The sequence below is a fragment of the Rhinolophus hipposideros genome (genome assembly GCF_964194185.1).
Source record: "Rhinolophus hipposideros genome assembly, chromosome: 3".
Classification (NCBI taxonomy): Eukaryota; Metazoa; Chordata; class Mammalia; order Chiroptera; family Rhinolophidae; genus Rhinolophus; species Rhinolophus hipposideros.
Genome location: NC_138049.1, coordinates 6,470,454 through 6,488,873, shown reverse-complemented (window position 1 = coordinate 6,488,873; position 18,420 = coordinate 6,470,454). Strand labels below are relative to the sequence as shown.

The 18,420-nt window shown below is 43.6% G+C and overlaps 1 protein-coding gene across 3 annotated transcripts in view; it reads right to left on the bottom strand.

Moving 5' to 3' along the window:
• Positions 1-18,420, bottom strand: part of AGPAT4 (1-acylglycerol-3-phosphate O-acyltransferase 4) — a 107,834-nt gene that overhangs the window by 62,767 nt on the left and 26,647 nt on the right. For all 3 annotated transcript variants that reach the window (XM_081041082.1, XM_081041081.1, XM_081041083.1), the window contains exon 2: positions 9,352-9,616. In XM_081041082.1, the coding sequence (XP_080897208.1) occupies positions 9,352-9,529 (178 nt within the window). In that variant the 5' untranslated portion in view covers positions 9,530-9,616. The remainder of the gene's footprint in view (positions 1-9,351; positions 9,617-18,420) is intronic.

Genomic DNA, 18,420 nt, shown 5'->3' with positions numbered 1-18,420 from the left:
AGTCTAGTCCACCCTTGATTAAAACTTTCCTATTTAAATTCTATCTTCAGTATCCTAATACCCAAACCCTAGGCTAAGGCAGTGTTCTTCCGATGCTTTTGATTGTTTAAATAAATAAATAAATAAATAAATATGTATATATACCATTAGCACATGCAAAATTTACACACATGAAAATTTGTTTTATATAAATTATGAAATATATGAACTTTCTTTTATCTTATCCATCTATATAATAAGAAAAAAAAGACAAGTGAGAAGCTCTAAGGTTTTTTTCCTATACCCTAATGGCTTCTCTTGTTTACCTCCTCGGGACACCCACTCACTTTGAAGACCACACGCAAGTGTCTTAAGAAGTTACAAGACACCACAGTCAAACTTATAACCTAACTCGAAAGCCGTAACTTAAGTCACAAGTGAAATTTAACGCTTGCAAAAACAAATAGGCACCTTGGGTAAGAATTAATTTATTTATAAACCATATCAACAGCTAAGACACCTTGCTGTAAAACAAGCACCCACACAGACAATTCAGTATCACACTTGTCTTCCTAAATTTGTTGTTTCTTTAATACACCTATTCGAAATTTGGAGAGCTTAAGCTCCCTAGTTAAAATATAAGGTCATTTCTTATACAAAGGATCACCTATATATCCTTCCATTTATTAGCAAAACATTTACATTTGTATGCATATACATGTACTTAAGATATAAAAATGGATTATTGCTCAAAATGAACAAGGCATGCTATACGAGAGCTATATTACTCTTTAAAAAAACTTTTAGAAAGTCCAGTCTCCTCATTTATCATTCTCCTTTTACTGAATCAGCTACATAAGGTGAGACCATTTGGAGGTTAATATGCTTCCGGTCACAGGAATACTGACCACAAAGCTGTGACGTGTCTTGACGAATGGAACTGATCACCCAAGGATGTAATCAGATCTCAATCCCAATACTTTCATTGCCCCTAAATACACAACAAGATGTTGGCACAAAGGGCTGATTTTGTAACAGGCCTTGTGTGGAAGAGGCTGGCAAAATAAAAGCCCAGTTCTAAATAAAATCGTTTCTGTGGGACCTGGGCAGGAGTGGGAAACTGTTTATGAGGGGAAGATGTTGGCTTTGAATGGAGCTGGGCAGACATCTCGGCTCTCAGCTCAGATGAATAAAAACCCAGGTGAGGGCAGGCACAGTTTGCCTCTATGAGAGGTTTCATTTCCTACTACTTCGCTGTGCAAAGCAGGCCCAGGAAGAAAGTCACCCTGTGTGGCCAGAGAGCCTGTGATGGGGACCTGAATTGCTGCATCATGTGCACACAATTCCTGAACACCACGACGCCCAGGTTTCCTCCTCGTAGCACCTCTGAGACCTGTCTCGAGGTCTGAAGGACAGCTTCCTTCTAGTTTTCCTGGGTAGGCAGCTTTGGTGGTGAGCCAAAGCACTTCTGGGCTTGGATCGCGTACTTAAAGAGATAAAAATAAATGTCAGTTGAAAATACAAGGGACAGGATGAAAGACTCGTACAAGCCTCTGTCTCCATTCATCAGGAGAGCCGCCCACAGGCCAGCCCTGCCCCAGTCACTGTGTCCTCTGTCTCCAGGTGACATTTCTATATGTTTGTCACCTTCTTCCCAGGCCAGGGTCACCAGCCCCACTTCACTCATTTGAGTTCCCTGACATCCAGAGATAGGAAGAGGCTTGGTCCATGAGTAAAAGCAAGGCCTTCCATCTGTATAATCCCTCATTCCTTGGATTACCAGTAAAACAGTGCCGGGCCTGGGGGACAGAGCAGGCAAGGGGACCAGGGAGAAGTAAACACATGCCATGTGAGCACATGTCGTGTCAGCGATGGGCATTCCTTTGTGCTTCACTGCCACGCTGGATGTAAAAAGACTTAGAAAGCAGAGTGCACTGGTTTTCTGGGGCTGCCGTAACAAAGTACCACAAACTGCAGGCCTTAAAAACAAATACGGTCTCACAGTTCTAGAGGCCAGCAGCCCGAGCTCAAAGTGTGGGCAGGGCTGGCTCCTTCTGAGGCCATAGAATCAGCTCTGGGCCTGTCTCCTAGCTTCTGGTGTTCTCCATGTGTCTTCACATCATCTTCCTCTAAGCTGTCTGTCTCTGTATCCAAATTTCCTCTTTTATAAAGACACAGTCATATTGCATTAGGGGGTCCCCCCTGCCCCAAATGAGCTCATCTTAATTTGATGATCTGCAAAAACCCTGTTTCTAAATAAAACCACATTCACAGGCGCTGGGGGTTACGACTTCCATCTCTTATGGGGAGGGGGACACCATTCAGCCTATAACCCCGAGGCCTGAAACAGCTCATCAACCCAGGTCCCCAGGACTCTCACCAGCCCCAACCTGGCAGAGGCTTTCACCAAAAGAAGAAAAAGGGGGTCGGGGGCTTAAATGACTTTGCCGCACTTTATCACACAAAGGGCTCACTCACTGTTCTATTTCCCTTTTGTACTCCCTGTCTACAAGCCATCTCTAGTTAGTTCTTTTAGGTGTTTGGGGTTTTTATTTTGTCTTTGTTTTTTTCCAGTTTATAAAATATATGCTCATTGTATGAAATGTAAGACATTCAGAAAATATAAAGGTAATTTACAAAAATCATCTCTAATTCTAATTCCCGAAATAGCACTCTGATAAATGCACTTCCAGTGTCCAGTTATAAAATCGGTATTATATTGTACAGTGTTGTATCGTGCTATTTGAATTAATACTGTGCTTGGGGTGTTATACAGTTCCAGGAAACAATGACCCTGCTGGGTATCTTTCTTTAAAAGATTACATGCGAATAGATTTTTCAAAAAGCCAAATTAACAGTTTCTCAAGGCACATTTTGAACAATGCTGTTCAGTGCAGGACAAAAATAAATCTTGAAGTGAAGTGATATTCACGATGCCTGGAAGTCCCCAGGACGTGTTGGCGGAGTCCATCCAGGGAGAGCCAGGGGCCCAGAGCAGGCGCGGGGCTTTCCTGGCAGCACCGCCCTCCCTGTCCTCAGGCCTGGGGCGGGGCTGCAGCTGCCTCGTCCATTTGTGTTTCAGCCCCGACTGTGACAGCATTTGGTAGATCGGCTCCTTTTGACGTTTGGCCCCCTGAATAAACCAGTTTAGCCCCTCATGATGCCAGAATATGCTTCTTCCTCAGACCGGACCCCTTGTTCCACCTCTTGCCCACATGTCACAATTTCTCCTTATTATCTGACACCTGGCTGTGACTTGGCTTCCCTGGAGCATGGCTCCGCCCCTGCACAGGGTGGGCAGTCCCTTTCTCTGAGCACCCGTGTGCCTCTGTCCCAGCTTCTCCCTTCTCCACTAGGTGGCATCCCTCTGAGGACAGCCCTGCCACCCTCCAACTCCCAGCTCCACGTGCTGGCTCTGTCCCCAGATTGAACACAACTGGCGCAGGTTACAGAACACTCCCCGCTGAGCAGTGACAGGCGTCCTGCAGGGTCACCCGGGCTGGGACAGTGAATTAACATTCTAGCAGCTGTTTGCTTGGCATCGGCCATGGTTGTTAACATAAAAACTCTCATCGCATAGTATACGCGTTTGTTTCAATATAGGAGAAAAACATGGACCCGGGGATCTGAGCTCTCACACTTGCTACTGTGTGACCTTCGACAAGTCACCCGACTTCTCTGAGCCTCAGTTAACTGATTCACACAATGTTCAGAGTAGTGATGTGCTTAAACAAGTTAGCGGACATAAAAGGTTTAGTGTGAGGCCGGATACATCATCACCAAGACAAACTGTAGTGATTCCAGTTAGAAATGAAAGTGGCGACTTATTATATCATACTTCTCTTTTCCTTTCTCTATAGCCCCGGAGCATGTCACTGGCTACAGCTGCCAGTTGGACACTTGGCCCCATCTCAGGAGCCTGGTCCCTCAACCACAACGTGCTGCAGAGGGAAGCTCCACTCAGACTTCCTGGCCCCAGTCTCAGTGCTCTGCTTCCTGTGTGGCCCTGGGCAAGTCATGTAACCTCTCTGTGCCTACCAATGTCAGGTGTTTCTGCTTATGTCAATCTACAGCCAGTTTTCTGTCTTTGCCCTTTGTTCTGTGCCACCAGCCCTTTCCTCTGGGAGGTGACTGCTACATGGGAACTGACGAGGGTGAATCTGGAGGCCTTTGAAGAGAGTGAATGTCCAGACTCTGGGCTGTGTTTCCCTGACAGAGGTAGCCAGTGGGTCTCACCCAACTCCACATTTTAGCAGGACCCAAGATAGCAATGTAAAAGGTCAGGACTTTGTTAGATTGGGGACATCTGGGAGGTGACCACTGTCATGACAAGTGGAGTCATCCCTGTTCAGGACTGAAAAGAATGAAGGATCAGCTTGGATTGAAATGACAAAAAGCAGCCCTGCCATTAATCACGCCAGCAAGAGAGACAGATCAAACAGCTGCCAAGTAAATAGGATGACTGGCTTCCCCCAAGGTCATGGTGGAAAATGCCACAGCGAACCCCTCTTTGATGGATTACTTTCCTACTAGTGACGCCCTAGACCTGCTTTGTATTTTCATCGAATAGGGGAGCCCTGGTTGTGGCCTCAGCTCATGACAGCACCCAGCGATGCTTCGAACCCCTGCTTCTCCTTGTCCTGCTCAGAAATGGGAACCTCCGGAGAGCTGCTCCCACTTCCCTTGGACCCCACAGCACACACCAGCTCTGCATCCCTCTGTCCTCTGTGGGGACGGGGTAAACGAGAAGGCCTACTTTTGAAGAGACTGAGTCTAGGGGAGCCGTGAGCCTCTGAGCTATCTCCTGACAAATGGATCAGTAAGCGACTTCCCTTTGGAAGCCAGCCCACAGAAGAGTCGGGGACATCCAGGGCAGCTCTTAGGAGGCCGCTGTAGTGTTTGCCTGTCTGAACGTTCCCTTCTCTCTTCCGACAGGAGGGCCCCCTTCCTGTCCATCTCCACCAAAGGCACTCTGGTACTGACCCTCGATGGAGGGGACTGACCATTGTCGGGGGACCAACTCTGGGCGGGTAGGGGCGGTGCTCTACACTAGGAACAACTGGTGCTCTGCGCCCCTCCTCCTTCCCCTCCCCCTCCAGGACTCCTGGTCCTTGTCCCATTGACTCCTAACAGGGCTCTCCCCAGCCCTGGCCTGCACCTGCCACACCTACACTAACTAATCTCAAAAAAAAGGAAACTAAGATGTTCCTGAGCATCTGGCACTCAGATCAGGCATTATTATTTTTTTTTAAATTCTTACCCTGCTTCTGGATGGGCTGGGGTGGGAGTAGCGATCTTCAATTTCAAGTGAGAGACAAAAGAAGGTAAGAAATACTTAAAAACAGTCAAATTAGCACTTTGGGAGATGACCTTGTATTAAAGCCTAACCAGTCAAACTGCACCAGGAACAAGCCTTGTCCATTAACGAAATGGACAAATGTGCCTCAGATAGCCATTGAAAACCATGAGCGGCACAGTCCAGGAAAGTTAAGTGGCTGAAATGCACAGAGTTAGTTAGCAACAGTGCAGAATTTGGAAGCCAGACACTGGGGTGGGGGTGGGGGGGTTGCCGAGGACGGGAACGGTGTCTCCACTTTGCTTTGTGTCACCAGTCCTTTTCAGAATATTAAGGTCATCTGTAGTCCTTCCCACTCTCCCTTTTAAAAACTCTGCCAATCATAGGTTCTGCTGATCTTTCTGTTTGTTTTTTTTGTTGTTGTTGTTTTTTAAACCCACAGTGTCAGAAGGGAAGAAGAAGAAGCAGCCAGTCTTGGCCACCTTTCCCTAGAGACTAAAAGGCACACCACGGAAAGGTAATAGCAGCTACCCCTCACCCCACTGCTTGTAACTGCCTTCCTTCTCACCTTGCAGAAGCTGTTCGAGTCTCCCCTTCGTCCTTCACGCACTGAGCCAGCCCGTCTCAGCCTCTCCTGCCTACAAATCTAGGCCAAAATAAAACAGAACAACCCTCCAAAGCCCAGCCATCGAGATGAAATATACTTCCAAATTGTCATTCATGACGTGGGTCCTTGCCTTAACCTAAAACCCTCTGCTGTGTGTGTCATGCTGGTAACCACGCCATCTTTGCTTCACTTTGTGTCAATTTGTCGTTTACACTGGGGTGGCCTTTTCGACATGAGTTTCAACATGCCAGGGGCAGCTGACGGCTTTGGGCTTACCTGGTACAACACCAGCCTCTTATCAAACATTTAAAGAAAAAAGGATGATGACATAGCTCTATTAGTAAAAAGGTGACGGAGGGGACCCAAGTCTCTAGGAAACAATTTATCCAGCCTTTTTTTTTTATTTATTTATTTTTTTCTCAAAAAATCAGCTGCAGATGATGGAGGCCACTGATTTTCTAAGCTTTAGAGTGATGCGTACGCCAGAAGACACAACTGAAGCCCATGAACACATGAACAGTTTTTATCTTAAGTCTGAGGAAACAGGAGGAGAGCAAACGCCAACAGCGGGGCCTGGCCAGCTGAGTCTGAGCTGCTGAGCAGCCCACGAACTGTAGCCTACACTAACTGCCACGAACCGCCACACCCGTGGTGATGGACGCCCACTTCCTACACAGTCTGCCTTTCATTGTTGTTGTGAAACACTCAGGGTATAAGGAAATCCATCAACTATAGAGAATAAGTGAAAAGAGTGAGGGGAGCAGCACAGTTCTGCTTCCTAACATAGGTAATGATTCCAGAAATGCAGAATCGAGGAAAGGGTGGTGAGCTTCCTGATTTGACGGACTCCTTACAACAACGAGGTGCCCATAAGTCAAGCCCAAGATGTATTACCCTCCCTGCTACCATGTGCTCTGTTCCCAGGAGCCAGGGCTGCTCCTCTAGAGAGAAGAAGCCTTCCTTTCCCTCTTCAGATGGCTAGGCAATGGCTCTGCTTGTGCTCAGCCTACAGCCCGTAGCAGCTTCCCTTTGGGGCACGAGGCACAGAGGGAATGTACCTGGATGGGATGTACCAGGACAGGTGTGCTTCCGGGCTTTTCAGTGGAATCAGCCTGCCAGCCCTTCATTGTACTCTGTGAGGGGAAATGCCAGTGGTCTTGGATGGTTTGTTTTTGACGTTCATTTGGGAATATTCTAAATAATTTGTGATGGATAAAAATCCACCTTGCTCTCTGAATTTATTACCCATCTTCATTTCCACCAGAAGCAGGTGGCCTAGGAGGACACTGATTTGATCCCGCCATCACCTTGGTACCCCTTCACTACCTACCCAAAGCAAAATATGGTATCTTAGGAACTGCCATCCTGAATCCTATCTCTTACGTCCTGACTCCAAACGAGAAACCAAATTTTTAACCATCTGTTTCAAACGTGGATAGGAGTTGTGACTGTGCAAATACAGATCATTTCTAATTGCAAACGGACAGATTTGGGACTCTTCAGAGCTGTACGTACATCCTACAAATGCCAGTTTCAATGAAAAGTTTCAATGAGCACAGCTTTGTTACATGTACTTTTGTTTAAATAGACACCTATTGCTAGAGTATAAGAAGACATTTTAAAATTATAAAGTAAGAGACAAACATCTCCTTCCCTTGATTATGCAAACTCTTCTGCCTTCTCCCTTCAGCTACGATTCCGGTGCAGGCCGTCTGGACGCCTCTGCCCTGCTCTGACAAATTGTCCCTTTCAATACCACGGTAGGCGCCGAAGTACCAGAGGCCATAGTGGAGTAAAACGCGTGACAAGGAAACTTGCATTACAGACTGTTGTGTTGAATGGGTGGCTGAGCCCAACAGGTCATAGGCAGGCACACACACTAAAGAGTTATTTTTGCAATTATAACTTGGCTTTATAATCTTATTAATATTCTCAAGATGTAATTATATAAAGCACTCTAATATAAGACAAAGTAGGTCTAGCACTGAAACCATATCAGAAAGAGTAGCAGACATACAGAGGGTGCCAAAAAAATGTACACACATTTTAGGAAAGGAAAACACTGTATTAACATTGTAATACAATGAATGGCACTAGCGTTCATTTGATGAACGCCATGTTTTGAGCGAACGACATACTACACATTCTTACCGTAATTCAATTCAACTTCGAAAAGTAATACATAGATAACATCTCTTAAAATGTCTACATTTTTTTGGCACCCCCAGTATTTGCAAGGTCTGAGTTGGTGAAAGAAACCAAGAATATGGATGTTTCTATCTTTTTTTTTTCTCACAAGTTAGTATTTTGAGGTTTAAAAAATAACATTGTATTAGTAGTAATCCATTTGGACAACGGTGTACAGCTTGTACAGTTTTGATTCAAATTCAAATTTGATTGCTTCATTTAAAGGGTTTCAGAAAGAGAGCAATAATTTTGGACTCTTGGCATAACCTAAAGGAGGACAGATTTTTTTAATTGCTTAATATGAAAGAGCTCATATTTTAAAATAGGTATATACACACCCATGTATATAATTGCTAATGATGACTGCATTTTCTACTGTCGAGAATAGTCATAGATTTAAGATCAGTCAACAATAAAACTCATCCCTAGGTATCTCATTATTCTCATTCGTCTTCTTCCATTTTAAGTTTTGAAACCCAGGCCAGTTGAATTAGTCATGCTTAAAATAGCCTAGTATAATCTTTCTCTCTCTCTCTCTCTCTCTCTCTCTCTCTCTCACACACACACACACACACACACACACACACACACACACACACACACACAAGTGTATACAAAACTGGGGAAATCTGAATAAGGTTGGTGGGTTGTGTCAACGTTAATTTTCTCGTTGGGATATTACACTGTGTTATGCAAGAAGTCACCACTGGGGGAACCTGGCTGAAGGGTGTATGGAATCTGTGTATTATTTCTCACAACTGCATATGATTCTACAATCATCTCAAAATAAAAAACGTTTAAGAAAAGAAAGAGAACAATATACGACATTGCCATTTAGTTTTTAAAATATGCGTATGCGTTCTGTATCTATATATATCAGACTCACCTGCACCCATGTACACACATAAGAGCCATAATACACATATTTTCCTATATAAGCTATTTCCATATATAAGCTATTATAAGGATAACTAAGAAAGCATTAACACAGATTGCTTCTGAGGAGGAAAACTAAAGAAACAGACTGAATGCATATTTACTTTACATAGGATATGCTCTATGCCTGTTGAATTTTGTGCTATTGGCATTACTCATTCAAAAAACAATTGTTTAAGAGTGAGGACAAAAGGGACACTTCAAACCCAAATCCAACAAACAGAAACAAAAAAATATATAGCTTAGTACACACTGCAAGCCCAGGGAACCCATAGAAAAGCCCCAATTCTCACCCCGCCCCCCCTCAGTGAAGATGTAGAGAGAGAATAATAAGTAAATTTCTTACGGCTGGAGATGCAGTAAGACAGGCGGCAGTTGACCTTCCTGAAGAGCTGCTTGTTAATTGGCCAAAGAATGAGAGTGAAGAGCTGAATGGTGTTTATTATGAGCCCCGAGGCAATAAATACGTAACAGAAGACGAGATGGCACAGGAACTGAGACTTCAGCAACCCGATGAGGTCCATGATGGGTGGTTGCTTTTATTCAAAACGATAAAGACCCACCGTAGAATATTTCCAGAGGGAAAAATGATCCGAGACTCAGGAACGCGTCTAAAACACAAAACAATGCAGAAATGTTAGGAAAAATCCTACATGCTTTTATAGTCAAGAAAGACTCTTAAAGAATACACTCTTGAGATTAAACACGTACATCAGTTGATTTATTCCTATTTAGCAAACATTTATATAGTGTTTACTTAGTATCAGCCACAGTTTCAGCCCTTTGAAAATAGTGCTTTTAATTGTCTTAACACCCTGGGAGGGAAGTACTATTGTTACACAGGAGGAATTGAGACCCTGAGAGGTGAAGCAACTTGGCCAGGGTTCCACAGCTTCCGTTACTAAGAAGTGGCCCAGCTGGCTGAGTCCCTGAGCTCACCGCTTAGCCACCTCCTCTCTCGGGGGGTGAGGGTTGTTCACTGGAGAGTCCATATTTCTGAGTCATCCTCCTGCTGCCAGTACCGTCCCCTCCAGTGCCCCTCACCTCCCTCTATCTCATCCTCCAGATATCAGCTCCATGGTCACTTCTTCTGGTGAGACTTCCCTGACCTCCAACCAGCCCTGGGCAAGCCCAGGAGGTGACTCTGGGAGGGCTCTGCCTCCCAAGTGTGCCACTTAGAACCATCTGCTACGTGTCCAATCGTTCACCTTCCCCCACTGGACTGTCACGATTATCTGGAAGGTCATCAGTGTCTCCTCAACACCTGGAACAGTTGGGGCTTAATGTTTTAAAAACAATGTTTGTGGAATGACTTCATGAAGGGAGACAAGGGATGAACTTTGAGATACCAGTTCGCACGCGCACACGCACAAGTTCTAAAATCAGAGAGAAACTCAAAACACACATAGCAACCAGACTCACATCCTGAAGTCGGTCTCCAGCCCAAAATGGAATAACAAAAGGACTTTGCAGTTGGGCAAATAAAGGCTTTGAGGAAAAGCGTGAAGGCAGGAGGTCCGAATACTCTGAGAGAAAACGAAATCAAGCTGAGAGGACAATGCACGCAGCATGCTTGTTTCTCCGGGAAGCAGCATATCCTCACAAAGTCACCCAGAAGAGCTCAAACTTTAGGACAAACTTTCTAACAGTGATAGTGGAGAGATCAGCAACTTTGTTATGATCTTTATTAGTAATACCCCCCAAATCTGTATAATAGTTTCACGTATATTATCACATAGTGTGCCTCAAAGGAATCCCATGAGATGAGTATTATTATTATCCCATTTTTCAGAATAAGAAACTGAGATGACCCATAGGTTGGGTGATTTGCCGAAGGTTGTCACATGGATAACTGGTCTTAAAACTCAGTCTTAACTCCGAGTTCTTTCTCTGCAGCTGTGTGGGCTGCTTTGCTTCTGGGGAGTGAGGTGGGCGGTTCTCTTGGGCTCAGGTCTCTCCATAGCAGAGCAGCCTTCAGTGAAGTTCAGAATCACAGACGGTGTGCATTGTGAGGAAGTGGGACTTGCTTCTGGGCCACCTAGGTTGGCCTTGAGTACAGTCTCAGGCCTACAGACAATCACAAGTTGTGTTCTTCTAAAACGTGTACACTCGCTTGGACTATCTGGAAGGTACACTGTATTCCTGCCTGATTTCTATACATTTCTGACAAGAGGAAAATGGAAAGCAACTTTGAGCCTGATTTCTCTGGAGTTTGCTCATCTCAGCTGAGACTCCATTCTCCCCAGAAGCCCTGATCTCTGGGTCAAAGCCAGGGCTCTCCAGGGGCTGAAGCATCACATCTCCGACCTTTCCCAGATGCATTTCCCACAGAAATCTCCGAGTTGTAAAACTCTTTACAACACACCCAGTTTCAACACTCCCAGTCTGTCTCTAAGGAACAGGCATTATGCTAGCAGTTCACCCTCAATACACTTGACTTTTCGAAGACACAGAAATAGAAGGATGTACCCCAGTTTACCGTGTGGCAGCAGTTATACTATGATGTTGAATATTCATGGACTATTTCATTGTCCCTGGGTTAGACGCTAAAAGCTTCCAGGCAATCTGGCCAGAAGAAATTTGATTCTTCAGTCGGCATCTGGGATCTAGTGTTTGTAAAATATTTGACAAATCCTTTGCTATGCTGATTTAACGCCAAGAAATGGAGGTCAACTGACATTGGAAATGCAGGGGATTAAATGCTGCCTTCTTCAGTTTCCAGTTAGTAGGGCATTATAAAGAAAAGGTAAGATTTTTTTCCTTGCAGAAAAGATCAAGGACCACCATGCCCTCTACGAACACCCTTGCCAGTACTGCGTGAACCAGGGGTCTAACACAATATCGGTGATGTTTATGGAAGAGTCACATCCAAGTCTTTAGGGGATTACTGGCAGGCCTTGGTTGGTTTGGTTCTGCACACACTTCCTCAAATCATGGAAAATGCCAGAGAACCCAATTTGGATACATTATCTGAGTTTTTCAAAAGGCAGAATCTGATCCATGAGGTTAATATACATCACCTGAAAACTGAACCCGCATTGTAAACATAGACAAAAAGCAACCATCACTAGGAATTATAATAGGTCCAAGGAGAATAATTTACTCCAAATCACCTTTATTTCCCAGGTTACTGAGTGTAGTAGATTTTAAATCTAACTAATTAATTGACAAGGTCTTTGCCAGCTCAGGGCTCACTGTTGCCTATCAACCTACCTTAAATTGGTTCATAGCTGTTTGAAACAATAGGTAATCATCATTAATATTGAAGGAGGCTAATTATTCAGTGGAAGGAGTCTCTGTGCACCACTTTGATGTAAAAATAAGTTGTTCATACAAGGATGGGAGACACATAGGGATTACACCCATAAGGGACGTTGAATAACCCTGTTAACAAGGCTAGTACAGGCCTCTGAAGAATATTAGAATCTATCAAGTGAGACATGGTAACAAAGAAGCAGGATTAGGAATTGTAAAATAACAACGTGTGCACTGATGGAACCACATCTACATCTTTCTGTATAGTCAGAGCTCTCTATGAATAGTGGCTACTTTTTGGTGGGAGAATTAGGGTGGTTTCTTTGATCTTTGTGTTTTACTATTTGTTTCTATAATGAGAATAATGAGATCTTCCCCTTCCTGGTCACAGAACTGGATGGACCATTCCCAGCCTCCCTTGCGGTTGGGGGGGGGTCAGATGATAGAGCGCATGTGTGTGGGGGGGATACCTGTACGTCTCTGATGGAGAGAGAGTACACTGCTTGCAAACTTGATGAGAAATCAGGGTTGGCATGCCCTGGCAAGTGAGCAGAAAAGTGATAAATGCAGCCAGCCGTCAGCAACAGACAAGAGAAATTCTCAAATGTGAAGGCACCCTGAGGCCACCTTGAATCCAAGCATAGTTGTTTGTGAGGGGAGATAAAGCACAGTTGATGGAAGATAAGGAATGGCTGATGGAAGGCTGGAGCTCTGGCTAGGAATCCAGGCTTGGCCACCTCATAGCCATGGACGTTACTAAACTTTCATACCCCTCCACGTCCTCGTCTGTGCAATCAGAACAATACCTTCAAAATCAGGTTGCATGATGATCAAGAAGGGTAAAGCATTCGAAACACTTAACACCATGGCTAGAACACAGGGAGTGCCCAAACAACGGGGGAATTTTTCTATCATGCAACAAAATAAAGAGGCGAAGGGGGAGCCGCTAAGATAGAATACGTTTTGGGGAAAGCCACTGAGATATAAATTGGCTGTTCTCCTTCTCACCACCTGTCTAGATCCTGACATTTTCTTTAATTTACCTTCAAGTGTGTCAAAACTTTCCTCCCCGTTTTAATTCTAACCTATACTTTCCTGCTAGTGACATTTCCAAATAGGAAATGATGCGTTCACCGACATTCACGTATACTGTACTTTCTTAACCATGTAATAATCTTTTCAAAGCACGGAGATGAACAAGTGCACTTCAGAATAAGTGAAAATACAAGCCAGCAGAATGCTTCCGGTAGCACTGTATTTCCCACACAGCATTTCTCACATTGTACGGAGGTGCACACACCAGCGGAGCTTTTGTGTGCGGGACTCTTGCGGGGAGTCAGTACAGTAAAGCAGACGGCGCCATATGCTGCCTATCCTCTGTCAGTGGAAACATAAGCAAATAAAAGAAAACTCGCAATCTCCCCACGAGACAATTCAAACTGCGTCCTTCTCTAAATATACACATAGACCTTCGATGTAAAGCATTACAGTAGGCAACAAACAGGAGAACGTTAGTTAAGACTTACATGCTCTGCCTTCGTCAGTATTCTGAAACTATTAAATAAGCACACACTTCAGTCACACTCAGCGAGAGAGACTAAACCTGAAATGGGATGAAAAGAACTCTTCTGCTAGCTTACTTTTTTAAAGGTTTGGTTGGTTGGTTGGTTGGTTTTCTACATTTACATTACAAGCACTAAACTAGATCAGGGTTTTAAGAAGAAGCAAAAACGTTCTTCCAAAGAAATCAATCCAAAGTGGAATTGCTCAAATAACACCCATGACCAATTCAGTACCGTCACTGAAATCGAAACAACCCCTGATTTAGGCTCTTTTAAGCCCAACACCAGAACACTTCACAAAAGAGAAAAGAGATAAAAGAAATGCAAATTAGAAATACTACTCTTTTTTTACATTCCAAACTAAAAATGGGAATGGTCCATTCTGACAGAGATGAAGTGCAATGGAATTCATTCTCATGTAAGAACAAGCACTACAGCTTCTTAGAAAGCGATCTGACATCATAGAAAGACCTTCAACGTCATACAACATGATCTAGAAAACCAACTTCTGACAATCTCTCTTAAAAACAAATTTAGCTTTCAGAAAATTCTCCTTGTGCACAGATATTCAACAAGTATTATTTATAAGCACCCAAAATTAGAAACAGGTTATGTTTTTGACATGAGGAAACTATAAAGTGAATTCTGGGAAACACAACAAAATAGATGAAGTAACACTATAATAGGTTTGTAGTAAAATAGACAAATTTTCATTAAGATATTGAGATAAAGGACACAAAATGGTATACATACATATATATGCATACATACATACACATGTATGTATGTATATAAATATAAATCACAACTCTAAAATCAAGTATAGAGAAAGTACTGGAAGAAAAGAAAGCCTTATCAAAACACTAACAGCAGTTATCTTTGTGTACACACACACACACACACACACACACACACATGTGCACACACGTGAGATAAGTCAGCCAACCTGGAATCTGGCCTTGGCCTTACTACCATTTCAGCATCACCCTTTGGAAGAAATTGAGTAGGTGGGCTCCAAGATCCTTTACAAATCGAACACCCTCTAATTCCAATCTGAAAACCGATGCCCTCACAAGCCAGGCTTTTCCATTATTTCCATGGCGTCTCCCTCAGTAGTGAGTAAGGGGAAGCTCCACTCCAGCTCCACTCTTTTCCTCAGCTCCCATCCACAGAGAAGGATCTCAAGTGGGCGAGGTTCATCAGATGAAGAAAACAAAAACTGCAGGGACTGGCAAAGAGAGTAACATGACGAAAAGTGGGGCAAGATGGTGAATTGTCTCAGGACCAGTACTTTTGGTGTGTAGGCCGAGAATGCCCAGAGACAATGGTGCCCAGAGGAAAGGGGCGGGGATGCAATCCCAGGTGAAGTGAGTGAGGGGGTGTGCTGGTCAGGGAACACCAGATCTCAGGTTCTACGTTAGGTTATTTAGATGAATTTAGCAAAAATCCCCAAGAAGGTGTGAACAAAAAGGGGGTACCTTGGCAAGTCTGACCAGCTCAGTAACTAAAAGTAAGCACACAGGATGTCCGATCTTAAAAAGAAAATCCTAACTGAGCGAGTTATGGTTGGAAGTCCCGTTCTGAGGCCCATGATATATGAATCTCTACCTTAAACAAGCCCTGTCCACGTTTTTGTGCCTTTACAGTAACATACAGAAAACATCAAAATGATCTCTTCTCCAGCCCCGGTACAGGGAGACAACATTTCTCATTGTTACCTTTTACCCGCATATCTCTGTAAACCAGGTATGTGAAATCTTAAGTATTCTGTACCCACCCACGGAAAAGAAGTATGTGTCTCTCTATTTTACTTTTTATCCAATCCTAGAGATTTTCACGTTTTACTTTTTCCGGCCCCCTTAACCTACCACTAACGTTTTTCATGTAACCCTCCTTTGATTCTAATGCATAAAAAAAAAAACCATACAGAACTGCCATTCTCTGGAGCATTTTCTCAATCCGTTGAGATTTTGCTTCCAGGACTAGCCTCCAAACCGTTGGCACAGAATAAACTCTTTAAACCTTTCTTTTAGTATACGTGCTGCCGAAACAAGCACTCTTTAATCCTTTCTTTAGGTTTGGAATTTCTTTCCTGGATAAGGGCAGCAACTACCTGGTAGAAGCGAGAGGCAGCCACTAAGCACTTAGTCCTGACAAACAAGGATTAATTTCCTTTTTGGATTCCTGGGCTAGGTTGGCCCAAGGACCAAAACAAAACAGGGGAGAAAGTGTTCTAGACTGAATTTAAGTGTCTCTGAGACCATCTCTTACTGAAATTTTCCTCAATTAAAAAATCATCATTGTCTAATGGTTTGGTAGACACCTATTTAAAATTAGCTTATTTAAAAATTTTATGGAACAGTCCTTTTTCCAATATGCCTGTACAGTACATGATGTCCATTAAAACAAACCAAACTCCGAAAAAGTCATAAATCATACTCAACATTTTCATTATGTCCTTTAATAAATAACCTTCAGTCTTTCTCCAAAGTCTAATTTTAGGATGATAAAAACTTAAGTTGATAGAAAACTAAGGAGTCTAAGTTTATATTTAATAGTTGGGTCTGAGTAGCTAATAAGAGAAAATCAAATTCTAACAGGCTTTTATGTCCGATCCAAGGAAACCAAGACTCAGAGGTAAATACAGATGGACAAGATAACTTTTTCTGTCATGAGGAAAAACAAAGATGGAAGGAAGTTAAATTAGGTATTCTCTGAGGCCTTTGTGGTTTTAACATCAACAAGATTGAATACCTACAAACACCGGGTTTTCTGAACAGTAACCAGTGCCAGCAGGATCAGTATACTGAATGTTTTCCATACAGTATCTCATTAACTGTCCCAAAACCCACTATGGAAGGTACTGTTATCCCCATTTTATAGATGGGGAAACTGAGGTTTAGCTAGACAAAGTAAATGTAAACATCAAATGTGAGTAGATAAATGTCTGACACCCAAGCTCATGCTCTTGACCACTGTTATGCTGGTTGTGAGGCAGGAAGCTGAGTTAATTAGACTTCACATGAACTTGGGCCTTTATAGGACCATTCCATACTTCAATTCACGGTCCCATTTCTGACTGAGTTCTTGAGCTACTGTCCTTCTGCCGGTGGGTCCTCTAGAGACCCGAGTCATGCCCTCCTTCCAGGTAGACTTCCCGCCATCGCCAAACCCCAATCCAGCTCTCCCACAGTCACTGGGTCCAGATGGCTCTGACCTCGCAGTGTACAGGAGGGGACCACCTGGCTAGCGCCATTTCCAACGACCAGGAGTGTGTGAACTATTTCACAAGAAACTTGGTGGAAATATATTTTCAAATTATGTTCAATTGGGGGAAATTTCCAAAAAATTTTTTATGAAGTCCTGATAAAAACCCAGTATCATGAAACCAACAACTGAAATGATATGAGGAAAATTAATTTTCCAAATGGGAAAGCATCCACATTTCTGCTTTAAATGAATATATTCCAGTCAATAATGAAAGCTTTTCAAACATGGAAAGAGAGCAGGACGGATGTTGAATTGAAATGGTTTTGGGCTTCTTCACCAGTGTTGTTGCCACGTGGCAGTGGCCCTCAGTTCAGGAGCACACGGCATAATCAAATAATATGGAGACTGTTTATATTTTAAAAAATGTAATACAGTAAAAGACTTACCATTAATCCTCCTCAAAATACTCCCCCTCACTTCGAGCACATCTCATCACTGTTGCCACTTTCTGAAGCCGTTCTGGAAGTCCTCTTTCATGAGTGTCTTTAGTTGCGCTGTCCTGGCTGCCTCGATGTCCTGAATCATTTTGACTTTGGGAAAGAGCCAGAAGTTGCACGGTGCCAGATCCAGTGAATAAGGTGGGTGAGGACACACCGTGATGTTTTTATTTGACAGAAATTGTGGTACTGGAAGTGATGTGTGACATGGAGTGTGGTCATGATGGAGGATGATTTACAGCACACTTTAAAACACACCTTCTCTCAACTGTAGCTCACACCCAACTGACTGCACCGAACAAGCTGAAACTTGTCACACACTGTTACTAAGGTTTGAAGCACCACTTCCCCTACTGAAGATCCCGCCTTTCCATTGGATGGAACTCGGCAGCAGCATTCATCGTATTTTGTGATCACAATGGAAAAGCTCCATCACACGCTTCTGGCACAGCAATTTCTGTCAAAAACATTACGGTGTGTCCTCATCCACCTTATTCACTTGGATCTGGCACCGTGCGACTTCTGGCTCCTTCCCAAAGTCGAAATGATTCAGGACATTGAGGCAGCCATGACAGCGTAACTAAAGGTACTCACGAAAGAGGACTCCAGAACTGCTTCAGAAGGTGGCAATGATGAAGGGATAAGTGTGTTTGAAGCGAGGGGGAGTATTTTGAGGAAGATTAATGGCAATTGTCTTTTACTATAATTGATTTTTTAAAAAACATTCACCATATTGTTTGATCATACCTCGTATACCTGGGAAGGCTGGAAATACAAGGAAGCTGAGGACTAGAAGGGGTGGCTGTCCCCTCGGTCTAACCAAGTGGGGAAGTGACGTGAGACCAGCTCTGGATTATAGAAGCAAGCATGAGGTAGATGCATTACCAGCCG